Source organism: Hyperolius riggenbachi, chromosome 1 (assembly GCF_040937935.1).
Source record: "Hyperolius riggenbachi isolate aHypRig1 chromosome 1, aHypRig1.pri, whole genome shotgun sequence".
NCBI lineage: Eukaryota > Metazoa > Chordata > Amphibia > Anura > Hyperoliidae > Hyperolius > Hyperolius riggenbachi.
In genome coordinates, this window is record NC_090646.1 from 251,599,479 (window position 1) to 251,625,884 (window position 26,406).

The following is a 26,406-nucleotide window of genomic DNA, read 5'->3' on the forward strand; positions in this document are numbered from 1 at the left end:
GGATGGGTGAATATTCCTTCTTTCCTTCTACAGAGAGCGACTTTTTAGCCTATCCCCATAAGTGCTTTAAGTGGTTGCCTTACCCAGCAACCCATACTTGTGAGTATATTTCTAATTGCTGCTACCTTGGCATTCCTTTATCATCAATAATACACTATTGGGGGCTCTGTGTTTTTTCCTTTCTTTTACAATGTTGGCCAAGGTTTAGCTTGTGCACAGATGGGTCACATTTGCACTTTGGCACACAAAGGAGTTCATAACTGATTCAATAACTTTTGGATGCCCAGGTTTCTCCACCACCATGTTGCTCCACATTTAATATGAGGTGTTTAGGCTGATATGCTATGTTTGGTTTCCCCAAATATGATGCTGTGCATTACGGCCAAACACTTTGGTCTCTTCTGTCCAAAATAAATAGTTCCCAAAGTGTTGTGGTTTGTTCAGATGCAACTTTACAAACCTGAGTTGTGCTGCAATCCTTTTACCTGGCAATCCTTCCCAACAAACCATAATTGTTCAGTATTTTTCTATTTGCATTTTTATGAACTGTAATATTGAATATGCTAATTAAAGCCTGCAGATTCAGAGATGTACCTCTTAGGGATTTTTTTTTTTGCAGTTTACCACGGCTTATTAACTTTTAATAAAATTGAAAATTACGGGAAGAAGGACTAGTGCTTAGAGGGAAGGCATACACTCACCCTTGCAACGCAGAACGCAGTCGCACAGGCACCCAATGCAACCTCAAATTGGGAGGTTCACATTGGTCATAGCACTGCAGCTTGCCGTGTGAAAAACAAATGCCACATGTAAAGAAAACAACAACAAGCTTTTTAACAGCGCAGGTTAAAATGCAGACAATGTGAACAGGTCAGAATATTGCATAGGATGTCCGAGGGAGTGCGTTCCTCGTAGTGCAGGAAACCACAAGTATATTGCCTGCTTGAATCTTCCGTTTCTGCTGGCATTCCACCTGTTGTCTGCATTTTGCACAACTTAGGCTGGTTTCACAGTGGGACGTTAAAGTCCCTCGTTACAGCAGCCAGTAACGCAGCCTAACTCACAGGACTGTAAAATCAATGTGCGTTAGGGTATAACGCTGCACGTTAAATGAAAGTGCAGCATGCTGTACGTTATACCCCTATAGAGCTGCGTTAGATTGTTTGCACATGCTCAGTGACTAGCCACATGGCTAATTAATATTCACTGCACTGTGGTGACTCGTGGTGGGACTCGTAGTGTTGTCCAGATCATGAATTCAATCATTTGATCCGGATATTTTTTGTGAGTCGAATCATTCGGATCATCACAATGAAAGATTTGGTTCACAGTGGATGTCTGTCTGGAAGAAACAGGAACATACAGAATGTACAGTGCAGGGAAAGTCCTGTCCTGCTAGTCATTTTACCCCCAGTCTACTTCTCTAGTAAAATGATTCAAATGATTCGGTTTAAAAATCCGGATCTTTTCAATGATCCGATTCGAATGATCCGAATCCTTAAAAAGATCCGGACTTCTCATCACTATCCTGGAGGGGCTGCTTTGAGAGCCGCATAATGCGGCTCAATCTGACGTCCAACTTCAACACCACCACGGGTTGCGTTAGGGGCACGTTATGCGACCTTAGCGTCCCCTAAAACGCAACGCCTTGGTGTGAAAGTAGCCTTAAAGTGGACCTCCGCTATAAATTCCACAAAGAAAAAGAGTCTTAATGATTCAAACTATGACTGTTACTCCTCTTTTTTTTTCACCCAATGCAGCAACTGCTGACTTCATTAAGCAGCAGGGAGGCACTGTGGCAGCTTTGCATTGCTACATATTGTGGCTGGACTGCACTACTTCACTCTTCACTTCTCCTCTCTTAGTCAGGCTGGCTCAGTGGCACAGATAGAAGCAGAGTACCCCTCAGGCCAAAGCACAGGTAGAAGCAGAGTACCCTCAGGCCATTGCACAGGTACCCCTCAGCCATTGCACAGGTACCCCTCAGGCCATTGCACAGGAAGAAGCAGAGTACCCCTCAGGCCAAAGCACAGGTAGAAGCAGAGTACCCCTCAGGCCATTGCACAGGTACCCCTCAGGCCATTGCACAGGAAGAAGCAGAGTACCCCTCAGGCCATTGCACAGGTAGAAGCAGAGTACCCCTCAGGCCACGTTATGAGGCCCCTCCCACCCACAGATGACACAAGGGGCTTGACTCACTAAACCGTGATAACTCATACCACAGCGGCGCTAGCAGTTTCATGCGCAATCGCAAATTTTCGCACGCAATCGCAAATTTGCAATTGCGCGTGAAAACGAGTTACCACGGTTTAGTTAATCAAGCACAATTTCTTAACAGTCTTTGCATGGCAGTTTTCAGAAAGGGGGCATAGCTAACCAACAAAACCTGAATTTTATGTAAGAAGTGGTCCGTTTTCTTGTTGCCACTGTTTTATAACGTCTGCTGCCTGTGCTCAAAGTGTGGGTTTTATTTTTACACCTGAGGTCCGCTTTTTATGTATTTCTAAGCAATATTTATATTTACTTAATAATACTTTTAAAATATCAATTTTTGAACTGAATATGAACATTAAAAATAAAATAAATGCAGCACGCCCTTTAACACTGAACTATATCTTTCCTTTCTCTGCAATTGTTTTATCTTCCCTGCTGTTTATTTTGATCAAGGACAAAAAACAAATGGTAGAAGTGCTGAAAAGATAAAAAGGGTGTATGTGATCTCTGCATTTCAGCATAGTGATGCTTAATAATCCAGCATGTAGCAGAAGCATGATACAATGAAGAGAGAGCTCGATAACAAGCAGAATAAGTAATGAGACCTTTCTGCATATAACACTGGTCTACCCTGATGTTTAGAGTCAAATAGAAGACTGTATTTTGCTCAGTAGGTGGTGCACAATGCATTACTATAACTGGATTGAAGTTTTATACAGCAATTTATTATTCTATACTTTAATGTAAGATTGTCTTCATGTAAAGTGAGTAATAGGCTCTTGGCTTATTCCTGAGTTGTAAATCCTCAATGAAATATTTTGCAGAATGATGGATTGGTGAGTCATCTTTCTCATCTGCAGAAAACCAGCCAGCTTTGAGGCCTTCACTCACCAGAGATAGATGATGCCACCCCATGGACTACGGAATATGTCCGTCAGTCCATTATGCCACTGTAAGTCACGCCTATTCATTTTATAGGGCCTTATATTTTAACATGCAGACTGCTATTATACATGGTTTTGTCGTTCAATAGTGTTAATGGCTTGGATAAGGCTCTTTGCATTGGGCTTGTGGGACTGGTGTTGCAGTGTACTCTGTTAAGATATTTAATGGACTGCATAAAATTACTGTATATACTCGCATATAAGCCTAATTTTCCAGCACAAAAAATGTGCTGAAAATTTACCCCCTCAGTTTATATGCGAGTCAGTGGAGCAAAACAGACGGTGGAGCAGGTTTTGTTACTGGCAGAGCAGTGTAAGGATAGTGCACTAGTAGTGATGCACTTGCCAGCTGGCTCCTTGCTGTGTCCATGTCCTCATCCCCTGCAATATGTTGTGCAGAGTGCACTGCCCAAGACTACCTGTGTCCCCTGGCTTGCGGAGCGGAGCATGCAAGCAACCTGTCAGCGGTGCAGTGATCGGGGATTCTTCCTGTGTGGCAATCACTGTGTCTCATATCTATGATGCCATGTAGTGGCGTCCTGAGACAAAGCTGTATCATCTTTGTGGCACATCTGGGTATGAGGAGAAGGGATGACTTGTATTGGGGGCACATCTGGCTACTGTTGAGTGGGCTATACTGGGGAGGGGCTTATATGAGACTCAATCACTTTTTCCTGGTTTCTAATGGGAAAGTGGGTACCTCAGCTTATACGCGGGTCAGCTTATAGGCAAGTATATATGGTAAACATTTCATTTAATAAGGTAAAATAGTGTAGGTCCTCCTGGTCTGGAGGGGTGGACGGGGTTTCCCTCCTGACCTTTCTAGGTGAGTTGAATGATAACAATAGAAAAATCTGACTCACTTATACACATGATCTGAACGAAATTACGTTTTTAGATCTAAGAATTAGAAGGGAGGGGGATCTTTATGTAATTCTACCTACCGCAAGGAAACAGCTGGCAACACATTACTACACGCATCTAGCACAAGATTTGACAAAGAGATTCAGGCAGAGGGGATTCTTGAAAAACGTTGAAATATCCTTTTATCAGATCCAAAAATAGCACAAATTGTAGGTCCTTGCCCTCTGTTAACTGCACGTAGAGCAAGAAATCTGGGGGACTATTTAGTAAAAGCCGATTATGGGGCAGAGAAGAAACCCCCTCCTTCCAATCTTAACCACTTGAGGACTGCAGGGCTAAACCCCCCTAGTGACCAGGCCATTTTTAGCTAAATTGGCCACTGCAGCTTTAAGGCCAAGCTGCAGGGCCGCACAACTCAGCACACAAGTGATCCCCCCCCCCCCTTTTCTCCCCACCAACAGAGCTCTCTGTTGGTGGGGTCTGATCGCTCCCCATATGTTTATTTTTTTTTTAATAAATATTATTGTTAGGTTTTTTTTTCTAAAATCCCCTGTTCCTTTAAATTTATTCCTTCCCTCCCTCCCTCCCCACAGCCGGCCAATTATGGCGATCGGCTGTCATAGGCTTCTGCCTATGAGAGCCGATCGCTCTCTTGTCCCCCATGGGGACAGCCGTGTCACATGGCTGTCCCCGGTGCAGCGCTGCTGCTCATCGCAGCGCTGCACCAAGTAAATAGACGGCGTGATCGCCGTCTAACAGTCTCTCGAGCGGCAATAGCCGCTTGGAGACTGAAGGCGGGGCGGAGCTCCGCCCTCCGAGCATGAGATGCGCGCGCACCATGCGCGCGATCTCATGCTAAACAGAGCCCCAGGCGTTAGGCGGTCCTGGGGCTGCCGCCGCGGCCACGCCTACTGGCGTGACGCGGGCGGCAGGAGGTTAATTGGTTGTCTATGAGAGCCATGCCATTGGGAATGCATAGATGTGGACGCTGCTCAATATGTGTACATGTGGAGCAGACAGATGAGTTTTGGAACAGCAGACATCTCAAGAGATATAATATTTAAAACTTTATGACATGCAATACAGATTATACTGTATATGGATATATGTTGAGCTGTCCATGCAGATTAAGATATATTGGAAAAACATGAACATGTCTGTAATATCGAGGATGAAGACAAAGATAATCCTGTGGCTGTTCACTTTGCCCAATGTCACAATGCAAATCCAAAATCGTTAATGATGAAAGCTATATATATAAACAATATCGTCCACGGAGAGGTGGCAATGTGAAAAAACTTTTGCTACAGGCTGAAAGTCGGTGGATTTTTAAGTTAAAAACGCTGACCCCCGTTGGTTTAAATCAAGAATTAGACTTTGCATCCTTTTTAGAATAATGATTCAGATTTGCCCAGCCCTCTCTGCCTCTTTTCTTTCTCGATACATGTCAAGTTGAGCCTGCATGTGTCACTATGCATTTTTGGAATGTGTTCACTTTAAACTGATGTCAGAGAATATGCCTACAACTCCCAGCATACAATGGGAGATTTGTGACTGATTACAAAAGGGCCTCCGTAGCCTATAGAGACAATAATCAGAATCATTTTGATCTACTAATAATGATAATTTTTCACCTACTTTCTGGTACTTTTTCAATTGCAAGGTGTTGAAAAGTTGTTTTAAACAGAATATGAATTACGGTATCTCCTGAGAGAAAACTTAGGACAAAAAGCTAAAGCTTTCTCCCACAAATGCGTGCAAAAGTTTTTACATTTTCTTTTTACTACTAGATCTCTTTTTATTTTGACCTGTTGAATGCTCAAGTTTAGATACAGTATGTATGTTATCTTTCCCGTAGCACTATACACTTATACAGGCTGGGCCATTTAAATGGATACACCTTAACAAAATGGGAACGGTTGGTGACATTAACTTCCTGTCTGCGGCACATTAGTATATGTGAGGGGGGAAACTTTTCTAGATGGGTGGTGACCATGGTGGCCATTTTGAAATCGGCCATTTTGAATCAAACTTTAGTTTTTTCAATAGGAAGAGGGTCATGTGACACATCAAACATATTGGGAATTTCACAAGAAAAACAATGGTGTGCTTGGTTTTTTATTCTTGCATGTGTTATTTACAAGTTTCTCTTTGTTTACAGCCGTTGACATGTCGCCGAGATTAACACGTGAGGAGCGGATAGAAATTGTGTTGATGTCTAGTGAACGCAGTTAGGCCCCGTTCACACTTGCGGTTCTCTGCCAAACGGACCGGATGACCTGACCGGATCCGGACCGGATCCGGATCGGAACCGTACGGTTCTGATCCGGATCCGATCCGGATCCGGTCAGTTTGCATCAGGTGTTCATCAGGATGCGATCCGGATCCGTTTGGCAAAAGATAGTAGAAAAGGAATAAAAATGTTGGGGTCTGGGAGGTCAGCAGAAGGTGGACCTGTGGAATCAGGCCCTCCGCTGTTTAGCACTCACCTCCACCTCCGACATACTGCCAACATCTCCAGCACGTTTAAAATCACTGCTGCTCCACTCCAAAATGCTTGCCCATGTGTCCCCATCCAAAATCGCCGCTTCAATACGCATAGGAAGTGGGGTAGAACATCCGGATTTTTAGCCAGTGTGTTGTGCGCTCTCCGGTTCTCATAGCTTTGTATTGGCCGGATGGTGCAGTCCGGCTCCGCCCCGGATACGGCTGCCGGAGGAGCCGGACCAAAAAATAGCGCATGTTGGAACGGACGCCGGAGTCCGGATCCGGTCCGGCAGAACGGTCGCATGTGAACGGACGCATAGGCTTTCATTGCTATGCCGTGCGTCCGTTCCGTCCGTTCTGCAAGCGGTCCGGCTCCGGCACGGCGATTCCGGACGGCCACCGCTAATGTGAACCGGGCCTAACCGGGTCATTGCAGCAGATTTCAATGCAAGACACTCTACGAGACCACCATGCTACAGTTAGTAAACTGCTTACTAAGTTTTGTGAAACTGGTTCAGTGTTGGATTTGCCAAAATGTGGACGCATGAAATATGTCACTAATGAAGAAATATCAGTGGCTGTCCTAGCTTCATTCAGCAAGAGCCCACAGCGTAGTACTCGCCGCATGTCACTGGAGAGTGGCATTAGTCGAACATCCCTTCGGTGGATATTAGCTACTCACAAATGGCACCCTTACAAACTCCAGCTACTGCAGCATCTCAACGAGGATGAAACAGATCGGTGCACTGAATTTGCAGAATGGGCAAAACAAAAATTGGAACAGTACTCTCAGTTTATGCAGAATTTTTTGTTTAGTGATGAGCAAAACTTTTATGTGAATGGTGAAGTTAAAAAACAAAACCACCACTATTGGTCTGACACTAACCCACATTGAATACATCCCTCCAAATCTGTTGGAACAAAAACATTGATAGTATGGTGTGGTATATGGGGTACAAAGATAGTGGGGCCATTCTTCATCAATGGAAACCTCAAGGCCACTGGAAATGCGAAATTGCTACATGATGTTGTATTTCCCTCTTTATGCACTGAAGCTGGCATGTTCCGAGTTTTTCCAGCAAGATGGTGCACCACCACATTATGGGTGTCAGGTCCGAGCATTCCTAGATGAACAGTTACCTGGAAAGTGGATTGGACGTTGTGGGCCAGTTGAATGGCCCCCAAGGTCTCCCGATCTGACCCTCTTAGACTTTTACCTTTGGAGTCATCTGAAGGCAATTGTCTATGCTGTGAAGATAGGAGATGTGCAGCACCTGAAACTAAGGATACTGGAAGCCTGTGCTAGCATTTCTTCTGCAGTTTTGCTATCAGTGTGTGAAGAGTGGGAGAAGAGGGTTGCATTGACAATCCAACACAATGGGCAGCACATTGAACACATTTTATAAGTGGTCAGAAACTTGTAAATAACTCATGAAAGAATAAAGTTATGTTAAAACCAAGCACACCATTGTTTTTCTAGTGAAATTCCCAAAAAGTTTGATGTGTCACACCCTCTTCCTATTGAAGAAACAAAAGTTGGATTCAAAATGGCTGACTTCAAAATGGCCACCATGGTCACCACACATCTTTAAAAGTTCCCCCTCTCACATATACTAATGTGCCACAAACAGGAAGTTAATATCACCAACCATTCCCATTTTATTAAGGCGTATCCATATAAATGGCCCACCCTGTATATGACTGATATGTTGTATATGTGCCACAATAAAAAAAATTAAAAACAAACAAATGAGTGCAAAGCTAAACTTTGAGAGTATACAAAGAAAAGGGAAAATAGCCAACTTTGCCACGTGGTGCACCTAGGACACAAATTTTTAAAAACCTAAAAATATGTGAATTTGTCATTTTCATGGCGAAAACATTTTTGCTCATCTTTTTACGCGAGACACTAACAACTTTTAAAAGGTAGATGTTATCCTTTTGATACAAAATAACACTATGGAAAGACCTATTTAGGATTAGGACTACAGATACAATCTATTAATCTTATGAGTTTATTTTTCATTTCAGGTTTGCTTTAACTTTCATTTAATTTTCATGTGAAAGTAAGAGATCTACTCTATGATATACTGTATATCTCTGTAAGTTTTCATTTTGCCAAGTCCTGGTACGGCTAGTGGCCCCCTCCTCAAACACACGCGGGTACAGTTTCACTTCTTGCAAAACTGTTCTCACTCATCCTTAGTAGGAAGGTAGATGGATTTTTCACATAATATAAGGGCATGTTTAACCAGTGGCTTCCTCATTTCAAATGTGCGGGGGAATTTTAAAGTGTAACTGAAATCTTAAAATTTAAAAAAATGCAGAATGTTCTAGAATGTTCACTATGCATGAATATTAAAATAGTTTTATAGAACTCACTTGTTTTTCAAGACTTCTTTATAAAACAGCAGCTATTGTACTGAAGTACTGTAGTTTATACCTGGTACACCACTCTCCACAATCTGTGATACTTTGAGTTCTGAAATGAATTTTAGTCACAACTTATTGTTTTTACATTACAGTTATTCATTCTCTGCCATGCCATTGTTCCTAAGTGATGTGCCTGGACAGCTATTGTTAACACATTACAAACTGCTAATGCCTCCTACAATTCTCTTCCTGACAAGCTTGCTTACTGGGAAAGAAATTTTAATTTTTGAAAGGTTAGTTTCCCAATGGGTAATTCAATTGCCTCATTCCACATACTACTATGTCTAAGCCTAAACTAAAGGTGGATACACACGTCCAACCTTACACCTAATTGTCGTTTAAACTGGTTGTTTGAATGACTTGAAGTGCAAACAACAAGTCGTTTAGACGTCATGTACACACTGACCAACAAAGCGGCTGATATGCTAATTTACATGTTGTTTAACCAACTTGATAATGGACAATGGACTGGATAGAACAATGGACTAGATTAAATGAGTAATTAAATGTCTTGTTGTTTAAATGTCTGTTTAGTTGTTTAGTTAGAAAAACTACTAAAAGTAGCTTGTACACATGTACGGACCTAACAGTCGTTTTAACGACAGTTGGTCCAACAGATCGGACGGCTGAGTGGATCGGGCAAACCAGTTATCATCAGTCGGTTAACATCGCGTACACACGTCCAACATGTCATTCAAACGACAAATCGGACGACAAGTTGTTCGAAAAAATTGGGCATTTGTACGTACCTTAACCACTTAAGTACCAGCGATCCCTGCCCCCTTAAGGACCAGAGACCGCTGTTACAATGACAACGGAATCCCGACGAATCGCCGCGCATACCCGCCGCAACCACCGTCACCGCCGCACGCTGGGATCCTCCAGACATCTACTCTGCTGTCATGTGAGCTGATCAGGAGCCACTTTCATTGATGGTAGAGTCATGTGAGTTGGTCAGGGGCCGCTTTCATTGGCTCCTGACCGTATCTATCAATGTAAGCCTATGGGAGCGGCTTACATTGATAGACACGGCCAGTAGCCAATGAAATCTGCTCCTGACCAACTCACATGGCTCGACCATCATAGAGACAGGCAGAGCCAGTGAGCTGCGGCAAGAGACGTCGGGTTTCAGCGGCGAGATCGGCGGGAAGCGACGACAGAAACAGCGGATGCGCGCTGCAGTGGTGACCACCAAAGGTGAAATCTACGCCCTGCCAGCCAGGTGACCACCAAAGCAGGGCTTAGATTTCAATTACTATGGTCCTTAAGTAGTTAAAACACACAAAGAGTAGGGAAAGAAAGGAGGTCATTTTATGCACTGTCCCTAAATTTATGGATAGCTGCCAAACCCATAGTTGCATACTCATGCTATCGTAAATATTGATGAGGAAAAGGATTGAGTGTGTGTGTAAAGATGTCCCCCGTACTTATTTTAATATCTGTAATGCTGGATCCTTAAAGGACCACTACCACGAAACATTACATTTTCATACACCCCCACAGTAGTTACAGCAATCATACAGAATATTCACAGTGTCATTTATTTCAATGTATTGCATGGCCTTTTAAAGATCCATATAACACTGTGTACTGTATACGTCAGTCCCTGCATTGGCGCTGACGGACTTCTGCATCTATAAACCCATCTTAGGGGAAGCCTTATCAGTGGTTGTAAACAAACAAGTAACTGTGGTATAAAGGGCCATGCAATACATTGAAATAAATGACACTGTGAATATTCTGTATGATTGCTGTAACTACTGTGGGGGTGTTTGAAAATGTAATGTTTCGTGGTAGTGGTCCTTTAAGCAATAGTGATCCCCAGTTACATTGTTCCCTTTTTATCCCTCCCCCTGGGAGCTGCACTGTGTCCCTTCTCCTTTCTCATCAAAACCGATGCCCATGATCGGCCCACTATCTGTTACCCAAAGGATGATGCCCTAATCCCTCACAAGCATTTGCATTTGTATGCACCTTAACATTTAAAATTGTATAAGCCACAGAACACATGTAACAATATTGACAATAAGAGATGAGAATTAAACTGATAAAAGAACACTTGAACGTAATATAAATATAAGAGCTGGCCATACTTGGGGGTTCTTCAGTGCCCCATAACCTCAGTGACCCCTCAGTTGGCCTCTACTCTGTGTTTGTGCTTTGCATGAAGGGTGCATGCTCTTGTGTGCTCCCCCACAGATGTTAGCTGTAGCCTCGGCCTTGAGCATCCTGAGCATGTGCAGTTACAAAGGTATCCACACTCCCCATGCCCTGAAAATTCCAAGCCATGATGATTTGGGACCGCAATCGGAGGGGGAGGGGGTGTGTAGAAAACGTAGCATGCAACCCTGCTCTGACTGTATTCAGTTGGAGCTTCCAAATTGGGGAAGAGAGCATGAAAACGGAGAGTAGGTTAAAAAAGCTGGGGGCCATGTATGTTATAAGGGCACTGAAGAGTCCCTAGGTATGTCCAGCTATTATATTCAATCCAAGCATTGCACATCTTACGGCAGTATGGATAGAGGTGCTGGACGAGTAGCAATACAAAATACAAATGCCCCTAGAAGGTCAACACACTGTCCATTAGGAACTGTGCATTTATTGTTCCATCAAATAGAAAGATACCATCTGACCGTTACTGCCAACAATCGTTTCAGTGCCACACAAAATCCCTTTTGCCAAGACAGTATGATTTGTGCTGTGCCTTGACGAAGGTGGCCCTGTGTGGCCCAGAAACGATTGTTAGAGATAACAGTCAGATGGTGTCTTCCTATGTATGGAACAATCAAAAACATGGTTCCTAATTTACACTGTGCAGATCTTCTATGGACTTCTTGATCCAAGACTGCTGGGCAGTTCAGCAAAATAGTAACTCTATGCTTTAAACACCTCATGTAAACTCGACATATGACTGTTAGAAAGAACGTATATGGCCTACTTTCACAGATTTTTTCATCCAGCTGCTTTATAGGGGTATTTAAAAAAAAAAGTTTAAAAGAGGTCCTTTGAGATGAACATGCCTTAAAAAGATGCTAAATCATAAAATTAATGATAAACTGCAAACTGCTAGTAAAGAAACAAATAACACAAATGAACTGAATTACATGTATAAATAGTACAGGTGCAAACCATAAAATATTTCAGCATTAAGCACATTTGCACCTCTTGATTCTCTCAGGAAAAACTGGTTTATAAACACCGAAGCACTGAAATTAAAGTTATACATGTAACAGCCAAAATGCTTTAATTATCATTAGAATGTTAGTAAAGGAGTCATGATCTAATGAATGTATTGAAAAGTTAGATTCATATGTTAATGAGGCTTGAAGAAATTTTCGCACAATATCTTTATTAGTGAACTCATTAGTGCTTCTGTTAATTGGAAATTTGAAAGCTTATACTAAGATGACCTTTTCTTTTCTAAAAAAAAGTGGAAATTGCTGAGTCTCTTATAACTGCTTGTAGCAACTTTACAGAAGTGATAGTTGCTATATTTGTCTTTTTTCCTGTTCTTTAGTGAAGGAGGCTTTTTTTAGATCATGCACAAGATACATTCATATTCAGGATGACAAGAGTAGGCCACTGTTTGCCTTCAGATCAGCTTCAGGCCTTGTGAAATGTTCTCATATTTCTTTGGTATTACGTGAAACTGCAAAGCATGAGCACTACTATAGCCATGGTGAGCCATGGGAAAGTTACAGAAAACACACTACGCAGAAACACTACTGTTGCGGAAAACACTAGCATTTTTTTTGCCGCTAATGAAAGTCTGTAGGTCGCATGTAAAAACGCATATACAGTGGGTTGCAAAAGTATTCAGCCCCCTTGAAGTTTTCACATTTTGTCATATAACTGCCACAAACATGAATCGATTTTATTGGAATTCCACATGAAAGACTAACACAAAGGCGTCAATTCACCAGAGGTTACCAACCTATTTATCTCTTAGGAGGTAATTTACCTCCTGTGATATCTCCAAATAGCAATTCTCCAGAAGTATAGGGGAAAATATCGACAGAGAGAAATGCAAGAGATAAATGTGAGATAAGTATGAGATAAATAAGTGATAGTTAGTAGTTAGTTTTTCTCCAAATCACAATTCACCAGGGAAGAAAGGGGTTGTGGCCATTCGTTATTTTTTCATCTCTTTATCCCCTGAATGAACCTGGAGATATCGTGGTTTTCACACAGCAGCTGCTGCTGTGGAAGATGGAGCCTTTTGAGCTTACTCTGTTAGGCCTGGTGCACACCAAAAACCGCTAGCAGATCCGCAAAATGCTAGCAGATTTTGAAACGCTTTTTCTTATTTTTCTGTAGCGTTTCAGCTAGCATTTGCAGTTTTGTGAAGCGTTTTTGGTGTAGTAGATTTCATGTATTGTTACAGTAAAGCTGTTACTGAACAGCTACTGTAACAAAAACCGCCTGGCAAACCGCTCTGAACTGCCGTTTTTCAGAGCGGTTTGCGTTTTTCCTATACTTAACATTGAGGCAGAAACGCACCCGCAATCCAAAATCTGCAGCAGCCCGGGAGTATGCGTTTCTGCAAAAAGCCTCCCGCTCTGGTGTGCACCAGCCCATTGAAATACATTACCCTAGCGTATCTGCAGCCGCAAGCGGATCGCAAAACGCAGCCGAACCGCTCTGGTGTGCACTAGGCCTTAGAGCTTGCTTCTATTATGAGGAGACGAAGGCGCAGGAGGAGGGTTTGTTTAATCGCCCCTCGTATTTTTCGTGAGAGAACAGTTCTTGATAATTTTACTGAGACAGAGGTGATGAAGAAGTTCAGACTCACTCGTGATATGATTTATGATATGATCCGGCAGTAAAAGGCAGGAATACTCTGGTCCGGTAGTGGTAAAACTCCGCCTCCTACCCACAATGCTTCACTTTCAAGCTTACAGAGAGGAAAAGTATCCCATGTAAATCATTAAAACCGATTCCCTAACTCTCTGCTTTCTCACACTTTCCTCATGCATATCTCTCCATTATCCCCTGCTATCGAACATTTTTCTCTCTGTCCTCTCACACTGGTGAATTGACTCCAGAGTGTTAAAATACCTCATGAGATAAACTACCTACCTTTTTTCTCTTAGTAAATCCTCTCTGGTGAATTGACGCCAAAGTGGTGTACACATGAGAAGTGGAACGAAAATCATACATTATTCCAAACATTTTTTACAAATAAATAACTGCAAAGTGGTGTGTGCATAATTACTCGGCCCCCTTTGATCTGAGTGCAGTCAGTTGCCTATAGACATTGCCTGATGAGTGCTAATGACTAAATAGAGTGCACCTGTGAGTAATCTACTGTCAGTACAAATACAGCTGCTCTGTGAGGGCCTCAGAGGTTGTCTAAGAGAATATTGGGAGCAACATCACCGTGAAGTCCAAAGAACACACCAGACAGGTCAGGGATGAAGTTATTGAGAAATTTAAAGCAGGCTTAGGCTACAAAAAGATTTCCAAAGCCTTGAACATCCCACGGAGCACTGTTCAAGCGATCATTCAGAAATGGAAGGAGTATGGCACAACTGAAACCTACCGAGACAAGGCCATCCACCTAAACTCTCAGGCCGAACAAGGAGAGCGCTGATCAGAAATGCAGTCAAGAGGCCCATGGTGACTCTGGACGAGCTGCAGAGATCTACCGCTCAGGTGGGAGACTCTGTCCATAGGACAACTATTAGTCATGCACTGTACAAAGTTGGCCTTTATGGAAGAGTGGCAAGAAGAAAGGCATTGTTAACAGAAAGCATAAGAGGTCCCGTTTGCAGTTTGCCACAAGCCATGTGGGGGACACAGCAACCATGTGGAAGAAGGTGCTCTGGTCAGATGAGACCAAAATGGAACTTTTTGGCCAAAATGCAAAACGCTATGTGTGGCGGAAAACTAACACTGCACATCACTCTGAACACACCATCCCCACTGTCAAATATGGTGGTGGCAGCATCATGCTCTGGGGGTGCTTCTCTTCAGCAGGCACAGGGAAGCTGGTCAGAGTTGATGGGAAGATGGATGGAGCCAAATACAGGGCAATCTTGGAAGAAAACCTCTCGGAGACTGCAAAAGACTTGAGACTGGGGCGGAGGTTCACCTTCCAGCAGGACAATGACCCTAAACATAAAGCCAGGGCAACAATGGAATGGTTTAAAACAAAACATATCTATGTGTTAGAATGGCCCAATCAAAGTCCAGATCTAAATCCAATCGAGAATCTGTGGCAAGATCTGAAAACTGCTGTTCACAAACGCTGGCCATCTAATCTGACTGAGCTGGAGCTGTTTTGCAAAGAAGAATGGGCAAGGATTTCAGTCTCTAGATGTGCAAAGCTGGTAGAGACATACCCTAAAAGACTGGCAGCTGTAATTGCAGCAAAAGGTGGTTCTACAAAGTATTGACTCAGGGGGCCGAATAATTACGCGCACCCCACTTTGCAGTTATGGATTTGTAAAAAATGTTTGGAATGATGTATGATTTTCAATCCACTTCTCACATGTACACCACTTTGTATTGGTCTTTCACGTGGAATTCCAATAAAATTGATGCATGTTTGTGGCAGTAATGTGACAAAATGTGGAAAACTTCAAGGGGGCCGAATACTTTTGCAACCCACTGTATGTGTTTTTTACACTTTCGAAAATGCACAACTTGCTGAATGATTTTCAAAAATGCCTGTAAAACACACAAAATGTATCTCAATGGAGACGCAGAGGAATGCGCTTTTACAGCATGTAAGTAAGTTTTTTTAATATGGTACTCTATTTTACGCCATTGATTAAGTAGATTAGTAAACAGTGCAAACCTGAAACACAAAAGAATGCATGAAGAGTGCAAATATAATGCGCAATTGCAAAGGCATACAAAAACACACCAGCAAAAAAAATAAAAAACGCACAGTGCAGAAAACATATGGTTTCTGCACTGCATATTGAGCTCCCAGCCACAGTGTGAATGTACTGCATCCTTCCTTGTCACTACAGTGCCTCTTTAATATAATATTTATAATCAATCAGTATAATGAGTAATATTCATTATAAGTAGAACTGAACCTGCTTATCCCAAAAAAAAGATAAAGCAACAAGACGAACCAGAGTGATGTAAGTGTGAAAAAGGACACTCAAAGCTCAATTTGTGCATTAAAATTTCAGCATGTAATGAAAACAATTTCTACCTACAGCTAATGGACTTCAGTCTGACCTCATGGCGAGAAATACTGACTGGCTTGGATGCAGTAACTAGAAATACACCATAAAGCTAGGGAGGAGAGGAGTGTTTATCAGCAGCTACAAAATGCCTTACTTAGTGCCAGCTCTTCATTCTACTTGCCACTTGTGCTTTCCAGCAATGAAAATATTTTCTTGGCATTTTGGAAGAGCTTAAAGCATTTAGCGAGCGCCAAGGAGAGAAAAAAAAAAAAAGCTGAGGCAACCTTTTCCAAAAAAAGACGGATTAATAACCTTTATAATCAAGCAGATTTTACTATAGCAGCAGAAAATGACTAGAGAAATCCAATAAACTGGGCTTATACCTGAGGACACTAACCTCCTGTAGAATCCGTCCTTTACAATGTGCTAACTGTACATTTTTCCCCTGGCAATCTTCTCGTATGTTAATACCAGCCCACCAGCTCGTACATTGTCATATTTCATTGTGCCGTGCCAAACGGCATGGGCTGTTTAAAGAGCCACTGTACAATTTTTTAATCAAACCTTTTATGCTTCCTATTACACAGGGAAAATGACTCGTCCGGTCATTCGTCCTGTGAAACATGCATGCCAGCGTGAAAAAAATCTATTAAATTAAGGAAAATCGATGAGGTTGCTGTACATGTGAAGGAATCATGGTCATGGATCCCTTTGTAAAGAAACATCTAAGGGCGATTACATGCCAAAACCGTCACAAATGATATCAATTTACAGGTCTCTGTTGTTTTCCTGCACAGCATCTAAAGCGCAGGCATTCTTTCATCTCAAACGCTCAATTAATATTCTGCATTGAGATCAGTTAAGTCATTTATTTTACCCAGACATCTATGTAATCACTCTGCAGGATACAGGCAGGCTGAGCTTTTAAGAGCAGCCTCTGTGGTTCTCTTTGTTTAACTGTTGCCAATAAATCACAGATTTCCTTTTCATATATACATCTTTTTCTGACAATACTCACTAATTTATTTCAATTAAAAAGGCTATTTAATACACTGAATTGAAATGAAAGTCCAACTCCAGTCAACACTTTCTTTTCAATTCAATGGCACCGGCTGAGGGAGAGTCAGGACTGCAATTATGCTTTCACTGCTGTCAGCATGAGGGAATGTGTTTGCGATAATTCCACTCACTTCCTGTTTTGGTGGCTCTCACTGCTATCAGGTAAGCTCAGGGCAACACTGGTTAAATAGTATGCAAATGTTTATTGAAAAAAATAAAAAACTTTCTTCAAGATATCTATGTACCAAGTATAGTAAAAATTAAATCAGCTTTGGTTATAATTCCACATGCTATGGAGGACTCAAGTATACACTGCTATGTCTAGCCCCCTCTCCCCACTCCAACACAGAGAGCAAGTATTTCATTAACCCCTGTAACAATTATCGAAGCAGGTGATTTTGGCGCATGGCGCTGAGCGACGGTTGCCGAAAATCAGGCGCCCCATAACAGCAATGTTTTGCAGCACGGGGTGCGTAAGAGTAATTCAGGGCTCCGAAGATCACCGGGCCGCGAATTAAGCCTCCTAGTTTTTAACATCACTTGGAGTTTACCGGCAGCAGGCAGAGCCATCATTCGGCTAGCTCTGGGTCCAACTCACCAACAGCGTACTAATACGTAGGCACAATTCTTGCTAGCTACCCAAAGGTTCTGGCATAGTCTAAGAAGATAGCAGTGAACAACTCAGGCAGTCAGTAGTGTAGGAGGTGGCCGCTGTTTGAGCTTCTTGCCAGGTGTTTTATAAATGATTTATATAGTATCAGCTAACCAAGGAGCTTGCTATAGCTGTTGTATTTTTCAGAAGCTTAGCCTTCATTCTCTTGTACTGTATTCAGAACAGCAGTATAAAAGAAGCCAAACAGACTTAGGCCAACTTTCACACAGGAGGAAAAACTGCACCAGTAGTGTAGCTCAGGAGCTCTGGGCCCCAGTGAGAGTTTTACATTGGGTCCTCTAAGCACTCTATACATTACAATTCATATGGACGCCAAACCTGCCAAGGACAGCTGCAGCGAGGTGTAGACTGGGGAGGAAAAGCATCTATTAATGGTTACAACTAATTAAAGCACATATAAAAGTGATCATTACAAGCTTAGCACAAATAAAGAGCTAAGGGCTCTTTCACATTAGGGCAGATTTTCTGCGTTTCAACGCAAGGGATAAAGTTTGCGTTAACCAAGGTAAAATGAAAGTCCATAGACTTTCATTTTAGCTTTCACATATAACGCAGCGTTTTTGTGCGTTGCGTTACACTGCACCCAGGCGCAGTTTTTTGGCCGACGCTAGCTTTATGCGTTGCAATGTTAGTCAATGTAAAACGCACACTATGTGCGTTTTTAATCCGTTTTCAACGCAGAAAATCAGTCCCAGAAGGCAAAGAGGCAACTTCCGCTTTGTCACTTCCTTTCTAGGGCCAGATAGGAGCGTGGATGGACGTGAGCAGGAGCTGTGTCGCAGCAGAAAAAGAAATGGGCCCCAAAATCAACATAGACATCGAGGACCTTATTGTAAAGGTGCAGGAGCATCCTGCACTGTATGACAAGGCCAACGAGGACTATAAAAAGACCAATAAAAAGAACAAAATCTGGAGAGTAATCAGCATGGAGCTGTTCGTTGAAGATTGGCCACTTTGGTCAGAGGAACAGAAGGAGGACACAGGTTTGTCACTGTTACTACAGTCTGTAATGTCTTTTTTTATCAGTAGATTTGTATGTTCTGTTTGGGCGTGTCAGGTAGATTAAAGATAGATGTAATTGAAAGTGATTATGCAGATTTGTACACTGACCATATACTGCATGCCCACATGTGAAATGGAACTGTGATGCTCCATATGTTGCAGTTGGTTCCCAGTAATGTTCCCCAATCTTTCCCCACTTTTCTCGGGATCATCTGCACTCCACAGCGGGGGTCACGTGGTGTAGTGATGTCATCTGAACAGGTTTGCGCTTGCTCAGTGCAGACCCGATGACGTCCCTACACAGCGAAGGTCGGGGGGATCTTGTATTGGCCGAAAGCAGGTAGTGTGTGTTTGTGGGTGGGGGTGTTTGGCAGCGGCAGCAGCAGCAGTACCACAACTACCACAAATTGTGATTGGTTTCATGCTGAAATCGATTCACAATCTTGTGTTCAGTAAAATATGTTCCATCTTCAATCTGATTCAATCAGAGGGATCTATCCGTTTGTGATGGCAAATCTACTGGTGTATGGCTAGCTTTAGTGTTAGCAGAATGATGGTGGGGCATTTGTAGTGTAGCATTTTAAAAGTACACTCAAAAGAGTTATCAGACATTTTGTATTAAAATCGGCACTACTTACTTGGGCTTCCTTCAACCCCAAGCTCCCTGCATGTCCCTTGCCGCAGATGTCCCCGCAGCCGTTACCGCATCTCCGACACAGACTGCACAGGCACTGAAGTAATGCACCTGCACAGCCAGGTCCGACCCACGTGATGTCATTGACAGCGCCATTTGCGCAGGCACAATACAGGGCAATCCAGAGGTATCCCTGACGTCATTGCCGGGGAGCAGGTCGGAGCTGCGGTTAACGGCTGCGGGGAGAGCTGCGGCGAGGGACATGCTGGGAGCTTGCAGTGCCTATTTTACTAGAAAATGTCTGATAACTCTTAACAACTTGAATTATCATTGAATGATCCTAATGTTGTTGAACACCTACATTTTATATTTATATATATATATCTATTATTTTTTTTGCAGTTGCAGAGATGAAGAATAAGTGGCGACATGTGCGCGATAATTTTGCAAAAGAGGTCAAACTTGAGCGAAAAGAGCAGCGTAGTGGCTCCGGTCGTTCCAAACGACAACCGTATAAACACTCAGCAATTATGGCTTTCCTCAGGCCTTGTCTGGAAATGAGGCTGTAAGTGTATACCAATTTTTTTTTTTGTTCCCCAGTTTTTATTAAACAATCCTTAAATGTTTTATTTTCTTTTATTTATAGCACACAGGATAACATTACATTCTCTTCTGATGATGATTCCATCCTATCTATGGATACATCGGAGAAAAGTAGGCGTACCGAAGAATTGGATACTGAAGTTGATTTAACACAGGAACTTATAGAGGACACTGAAGGCACCTCGGATAGTGCTGGTAGGAAAACATCCAGAAAAACTACAGACAGCAGGGGTAAAAAAATGACCAAAAAAAGCAAAGAGGAAGATCTCATGACGTCGCTGAAAACATGCATGACTGTAATTAAGGGCAAGGAACAGCCCATGTCGGAAGCACAATCTTTAGCACAAAGTTTGATACCTCTACTTGAAAGAGTGCCCGCTTCGAATATGTTTGGTGTAAGACATGCATTGTTAGATGCAATTTATGCACACATCCCTTCTGCCTCTGGTGGTGTTCATCATGTTGCTGAAGTTCCCTCTACTGCCTGTTTACCTCCTCCTACTATTATTTATCGTGAGCAACCTGTAGTACGTTCAAGTACTCCTATACAACATGCAGTGCCACATAGTGGCAATGTTGGTCAGTCTATGCATGCTCAGTATTTACAAAAGTATTCTTTGAAACCAGCTCATCCAAATGTGCCTACACATGCTGAGGTACAACGTACCTATCAGCAATATCATCTACAGTCTTCAGATAACAACCCACAGCAGACCCAGCTTAAAAAACAACCACAAAGTGGTACAGTGCGTCCTCAATCCTTTCCACCCCGACGTAGTGATAGTCAAAGTGGGGATTCAAATTTTCAGTACATGAGCAGTTCATATTCTTTCCCTGATATTATTGAACGTCCCCAAACATATGAGTCTGATACTAATATGCCTTCATTTCTGCAAGAGCTAAGGTCTGGCTGCCCAAGTCCACAAAATTTACCAAATCGAAGTGTTCAAAGAAACACAAACCCTCCAACTGATTACACCCAGGCCCAACAGGGTTTTCAACAACAAGACAGCAATGCGGGTGACAGTAGTGCCTCAGAAGGCAATTATTTCACTGATCTTTAAAATTTCAAATGTTTTAGGGGTTGACTAACTTTTGTTCATTTTACCTACAGTGGAGAGTTAGAATATGTTAATAAAGTTGTTAGTGGTATGTGCACCAATTTCAACTTATTGATAAATACCTACTTTTCATGTACACCCCGATAACATGATAATTTGTTCTTGGAACTTATACATACATCTAGTGTTTGTGTAACCGGAGAGCTGTAGTTGTGAAAAACTTTTGTTCATACGTTGACCTTCCTCCAGCCACATACACCCGGATCACTTCCATGCCACCATCCACCAGTGCCCGCATGTACGAGAACCGGTTCACTGCTCTTCCATCAGTCTGAGGCACTGTAGTGTAAGAGAAGTGAGCTATTTACGTATCTCAACAGCAGCGGCTGAAGAAATAGAGGGCACACTTACCAAGCCTACTCTGCCTCCAATGACGTTTGTGGCGATAGCCGGTTCTCGTAGATGCAGGCAGTGGTGGTTGGTGGCGTGTGAGCCATCCGCGTGTATGAGGCAAGTGGAAGCACAATATATATACAAGAGCTTTTCTTTACTTCACCTGTTTCCCTTTACACTAGATCACCTATATTGCTGTTATGTACATCGTCCATCCCTATTTTTTGGTGTGTCACTGTACAGTTATGTATGCTGAGGTTTTGTGTTTTTACACATATGGAAAGATATATTTAGTACGTTGAGGTAAAAAAGACCAGTACTGTCCTGCATTTATGTGAGCGTTATCCTGGATACACACGTTGCGCTGTGCCGTGCGAATCGCAGTATCTATTCCGTCGATTCGATTAATTCCAACATGTTCGACCGTGTTTCGATGGATACAGCCGTCGATTTTACATATGAAGTATGCTTAATCGACGACTTTATCTATCGAAACACGCTTGAATATGTTCGAAATAATCGAATCGATGGAATAGATACTGCGATTCGCACGGGAAACCACAACGTGTGTATCCAACATTCCACTTTTTTTTGTTACATGTGGCAGAGACTAATGTCTCCCGTTCTCTACCCAAGCGGTATGCTTCTGAAGTTAGGTGGCTTCACAGTCCCCCAAACTGTTCAAAACTCTATGTAGGCAGTAAGATCCAGTTCACATTTGCGTTTTATGTCAGTGAATGTGGTTTTGGATTAACTTGATCCGGATGGTATGTGGCCTGTTCACATACTGAAAACTGAGCAGATCATTCAATGATTGCATCCGTTTTCAGTAGACAAATTCATATCGTTAATTGTACAACAGGCAACGGAAGATGCTTCCTCGTCTTACACAGAGAGAACAAAGCGCATGGTATGTGAAAAATAGGGACTGTAGCAGTTTCAGGATTTGGGGGACTAGAACATATCTCTAACAATGGGTTTTTGTGAATAGATCCATTTGTTGAAAACACTTACTATTTAAAAACTGCAAATGTGAACTGGGCCTTACCGTAGCAAAGATATTTTAGACAGGTCATGATAACACCTTACCTGGTCTTTCAAACCTGTAGTGGTTGTTTTTTTTGTTTTTCAGTGCATTTGGATACAGCAATGTTAGAATCACACATGTCGGTTGATAATAAACATAGCTGCAGTGTGTTGTGGTTTAAAACTACATAGCAACCCCTTCACCATCCGCCATTTGCTTCATATTCTTGCAGATGTACCGGTAACTTGCTTGTACCTCCACAGCCTGTGTGCGTAGTATGTCCTTCCCTCTTCACTTTTGGATGGCATGTAGCGATTGTCTCAGAAGCACGGTGCCTTATCTGCGCTTTGTGTGCGCTCCATTACACCAAACGTCAATTGATTGTCATGTGAGGCTTGATGAACTGGAGCGGACACGAATCACGGATTAGTCAGAGGGGTCAGCGTGCCCCTGAGCCGATCACTATTTGCCTGCCAGAAGTGAAGAGGGAAGGACGTACTTCGCACGCAGGGTGTATTTTGTCCGGGTCAAGGTCCAATCAAGTTGCTGGAACGCCGACATGAATATGACACAAACAGCAAAGGAAGGAGCAGGAGGATGTGTCGCTATGTAATTTAAGAGCCCCCCCCCCCCCCCAACACAAACTATAGCTATATTTATGTTAATTTGTGGTATTGGTATGCTTTTATTGCTCTTTTCATTTAAAAGGTAGAGGGTACTCAATAAAAATGCCTACCTTGAATACTGAAAAATGTGTATATGTAGCACTTTCTCCAAAAAATTTTTGGCGTTATGCTAATTTGACATTGTGTTGTTATTTTTGTTATTGTGCTGTTTTTTGCAGCTGATGTTTGCATTTTAATAATGTTCGATACCTTACAGTACGTTACTGTACACTTTTGCACTGTTGCAGACACTATTTCAGTGTTTATTTCTCTAAATAAAAAAAAAAAATGTGCAAATTTTAACAAGCAAATAAAGAAAGGGTATGTTTACCCAAGTGTATTGTTTTTTTATATCCAATTGTTTACTTACAAATTGGAGAACAACATGTTAGATTTCCTTTTCGATCGTTTTCCGAGCATTTTCGGATCGATTTCCTATTACAGTGCACGGAAATCTATCGGAAAATGCTCAGAAAAAGATCGCAAAGCAAATTGGACATGTTGAAAATAATCGATATGACAGTGAATAGACCAGAAAATCTCCTAGTGTGTACCCAGCATAATGCTGTGTACACACGTTTCGATTTCCCCACTCGATTCGCATTATCGAATGGATAAGTCGATTATTTAAAACATGCTTAATTGGATTTCTATCATTCCTGACGTTGCTTTTGTATACTTATCATGCAAAATCGACGGCAGGACCGTTAGAAATAAAATCGAGCATGCTTGAAATAATCCAATTGACTCATTTGTTCACGCGAATGTAGCGGGGAAAATCAACGTGTGTGCGCAGCATAAAAATACAATATCACACATATGTACAACTTTTTCATACATGTTGTTGGTAGTAAGTAAGGAGGAAAAGTACAGAAAAATAAATGTAACTTCTTTTATTTCATATAATAACCAGAAATTTATTTTTTTATTGCAAAAAAACCCATGTAAACGTTTTCTGGACTTGTCAGTTTTTAGTCCTTGTACTGCCAACTACGTGGGTCATCATTGATGAAATAGAATAACAGCTCATCCCTCAAGTTCAGTGCTGAAGATGATCCTCTGGGGATTGGTCCTGCAATTTGTACCAACGGATGTTCAATAATCTCAGGCACAATCCCACCTTCCATGTCCCGCAAGTAGTTGTGCAGCACACATGCAGCTTTGACAACATGCACAGCGTTTTCTGGATGTAACTGCATGCTGGTGTGAAATACACGCCATTTATTGGAGAGTATACCAAAAGTGCACTCGACAACACGACGTGCATGGGTCAGTCTGTTATTGAAAGCAGTCTTGTGCAAGTTCATTTTTTTTTGAGAATATGGCCGCATGACATTCACACTCAACCCAAATCCTTCGTCAGCAACAAAAGTGAAAGGCTTCGGTTCGGTTCTTCCGGGCCAAGGTCTCGCTGGCGGAAGGTCCAACTTTCCGTCATTCAGACGTACACCCAGTTTACATCTTTCAAATATGCTTGCATCATTGCTGCTGCCGTAGTTTCCAACATCTATATATGTAAAGCGGTAGTCTGCATCTACGACAGCAAGCAGTGTTATCGAAAAGTATTTTTTGTAATTATGGTACTTACTACCACTGCAAGGGGGGCAAATCAACCGGACATGCTTCCCATCGATTGCCCCAATGCAATTTGGGAAGCCGTGTTTAAGCCAGAAGTTATCGGCAATTTCTTGCCACTTTTGACTAGACGGGAATTTCAAGTGCCTTGGTTGTAAGACTGCCCAAATTATACGACAGGTGGAATTCACAATGCCTTGAATAGTTGAAATCCCCAATCTAAATTGATAGTGCAAAGAGGTGTAGCTGTTGCCAGTTGCCAAGAATCTAAAAATGAAATTAAAATACAAATCAACTCCAATTGCCCAAAAACAAATGTTACCAATACTACAGTTTACTGTCATGTACTATGTAGAGCACTGCTAACCACAGTTATGTGCTATACATAGTACATAACGGTTGTATGGGTTGAAGGTAAGTAACCAAAATCAAAAATACAACACACCCACAAGGGTTATGTACTATGTAGAGCACTGCCGACCACAGCTGTGCTATCCACAGTACATAACACTGGAGCACTCCTAACACACGGTTCTATGGGTTGAAGGTAAGTAAAAAAACAATCAAAAATACAACACACCCACAAATGTCATGTACTATGTAGAGCACTGCTAACCACAGTTAGGTGCTATACATAGTACATAACGGTTGTATGGGTTGAAGGTAAGTAACCAAAATCAAAAATACAACACACCCACAAGGGTTATGTACTATGTAGAGCACTGCCGACCACAGCTGTGCTATCCATAGTACAAAACACTGGAGCACTACTAATACACACACACACAGTTCAATGGTTTGAAGCAAAAAAAAAAACAATACCATGTACATGTATGGAAATGAACACTTGCTTAAAGTGAACCTAAAGTCTGGCCAAAAAAAAAGAGATGAACTCACCCGGGGCTTCCCTCAGCCCCCCCCCCCCAGCCGATCGTTGCACTCGCAGCCCCGCTCCGATGGCCATGGACCCGCCGGCGAACACTTCCGGTTTGGCCGTCACCAGCAGACAGAAATTGGAAAGCGAGTGAGTGTTCGCGTTCCCAGCCTGTATATCGCCGCATATGCTGCTATTGCGGCCTCCTGGCGGGTCCTGGACCATAGGAGCGGGGCTGCGAGGACAACAATCGGCTGCAGGGGGCTGAGGGAAGCCCCGTGTGAGTTCATCTCATTTTTTTGGGCCAGACTTTAGGTTCACTTTAACATACAATAACACATTACATTACATACTCACCGCAATGTGATGACTAATCTCTCAACCGGTGATATTGGGTTCCGGAATGTAGTAGTCTGCTTTAATAGGTCACTGTGGCACATATCCAGAAGTGCATCAAAACTGTAATATAAAATGAAATTACAAAAATTATATAAACCTTTTTAACACACTACACACACACACACACACACACACACACACACACACACACACACACACACACACACACACACACACACACACACACACACGGGCACATTACATTTTATGACATTAGGCTTACCTGGGTATTGTCATCCTGGTATAGTTGAAAAAATTTTCTGGATGGCTCCTGAGGTCAGCATACAGCACTCTGAAAGCACCCTTCTGTTGTCGCTCCATCAACAATGGATGCACCCAGTACCTCCTCCTTTG

At 42.4% G+C, this 26,406-nt stretch overlaps 2 protein-coding genes across 3 annotated transcripts in view; both read right to left on the reverse strand.

Annotated features, from left to right (window-relative positions):
• Window positions 1-26,406, reverse strand: part of CCSER1 (coiled-coil serine rich protein 1) — a 1,139,724-nt gene that overhangs the window by 1,072,044 nt on the left and 41,274 nt on the right. The gene's annotated exons all lie outside the window — the stretch shown is intronic.
• On the reverse strand, window positions 24,176-26,289 carry LOC137571276 (uncharacterized). The gene is made up of 3 exons (XM_068280217.1): window positions 26,276-26,289; window positions 26,011-26,112; window positions 24,176-25,046 (listed from the first exon to the last, which is right to left on the reverse strand). The coding sequence occupies exons 1-3, from the start codon at window positions 26,287-26,289 to the stop codon at window positions 24,176-24,178; spliced, it is 987 nt and encodes a 328-aa protein (XP_068136318.1).

Bases quoted from the DNA above. Each gene is read 5' to 3' on its own strand.
- LOC137571276 (XM_068280217.1), bottom strand. The intron at 25,047-26,010 runs GTGAGTATGTAA...TTTCATTTTTAG, and splicing joins AGATTAGTCATCACATTGCG to ATTCTTGGCAACTGGCAACA.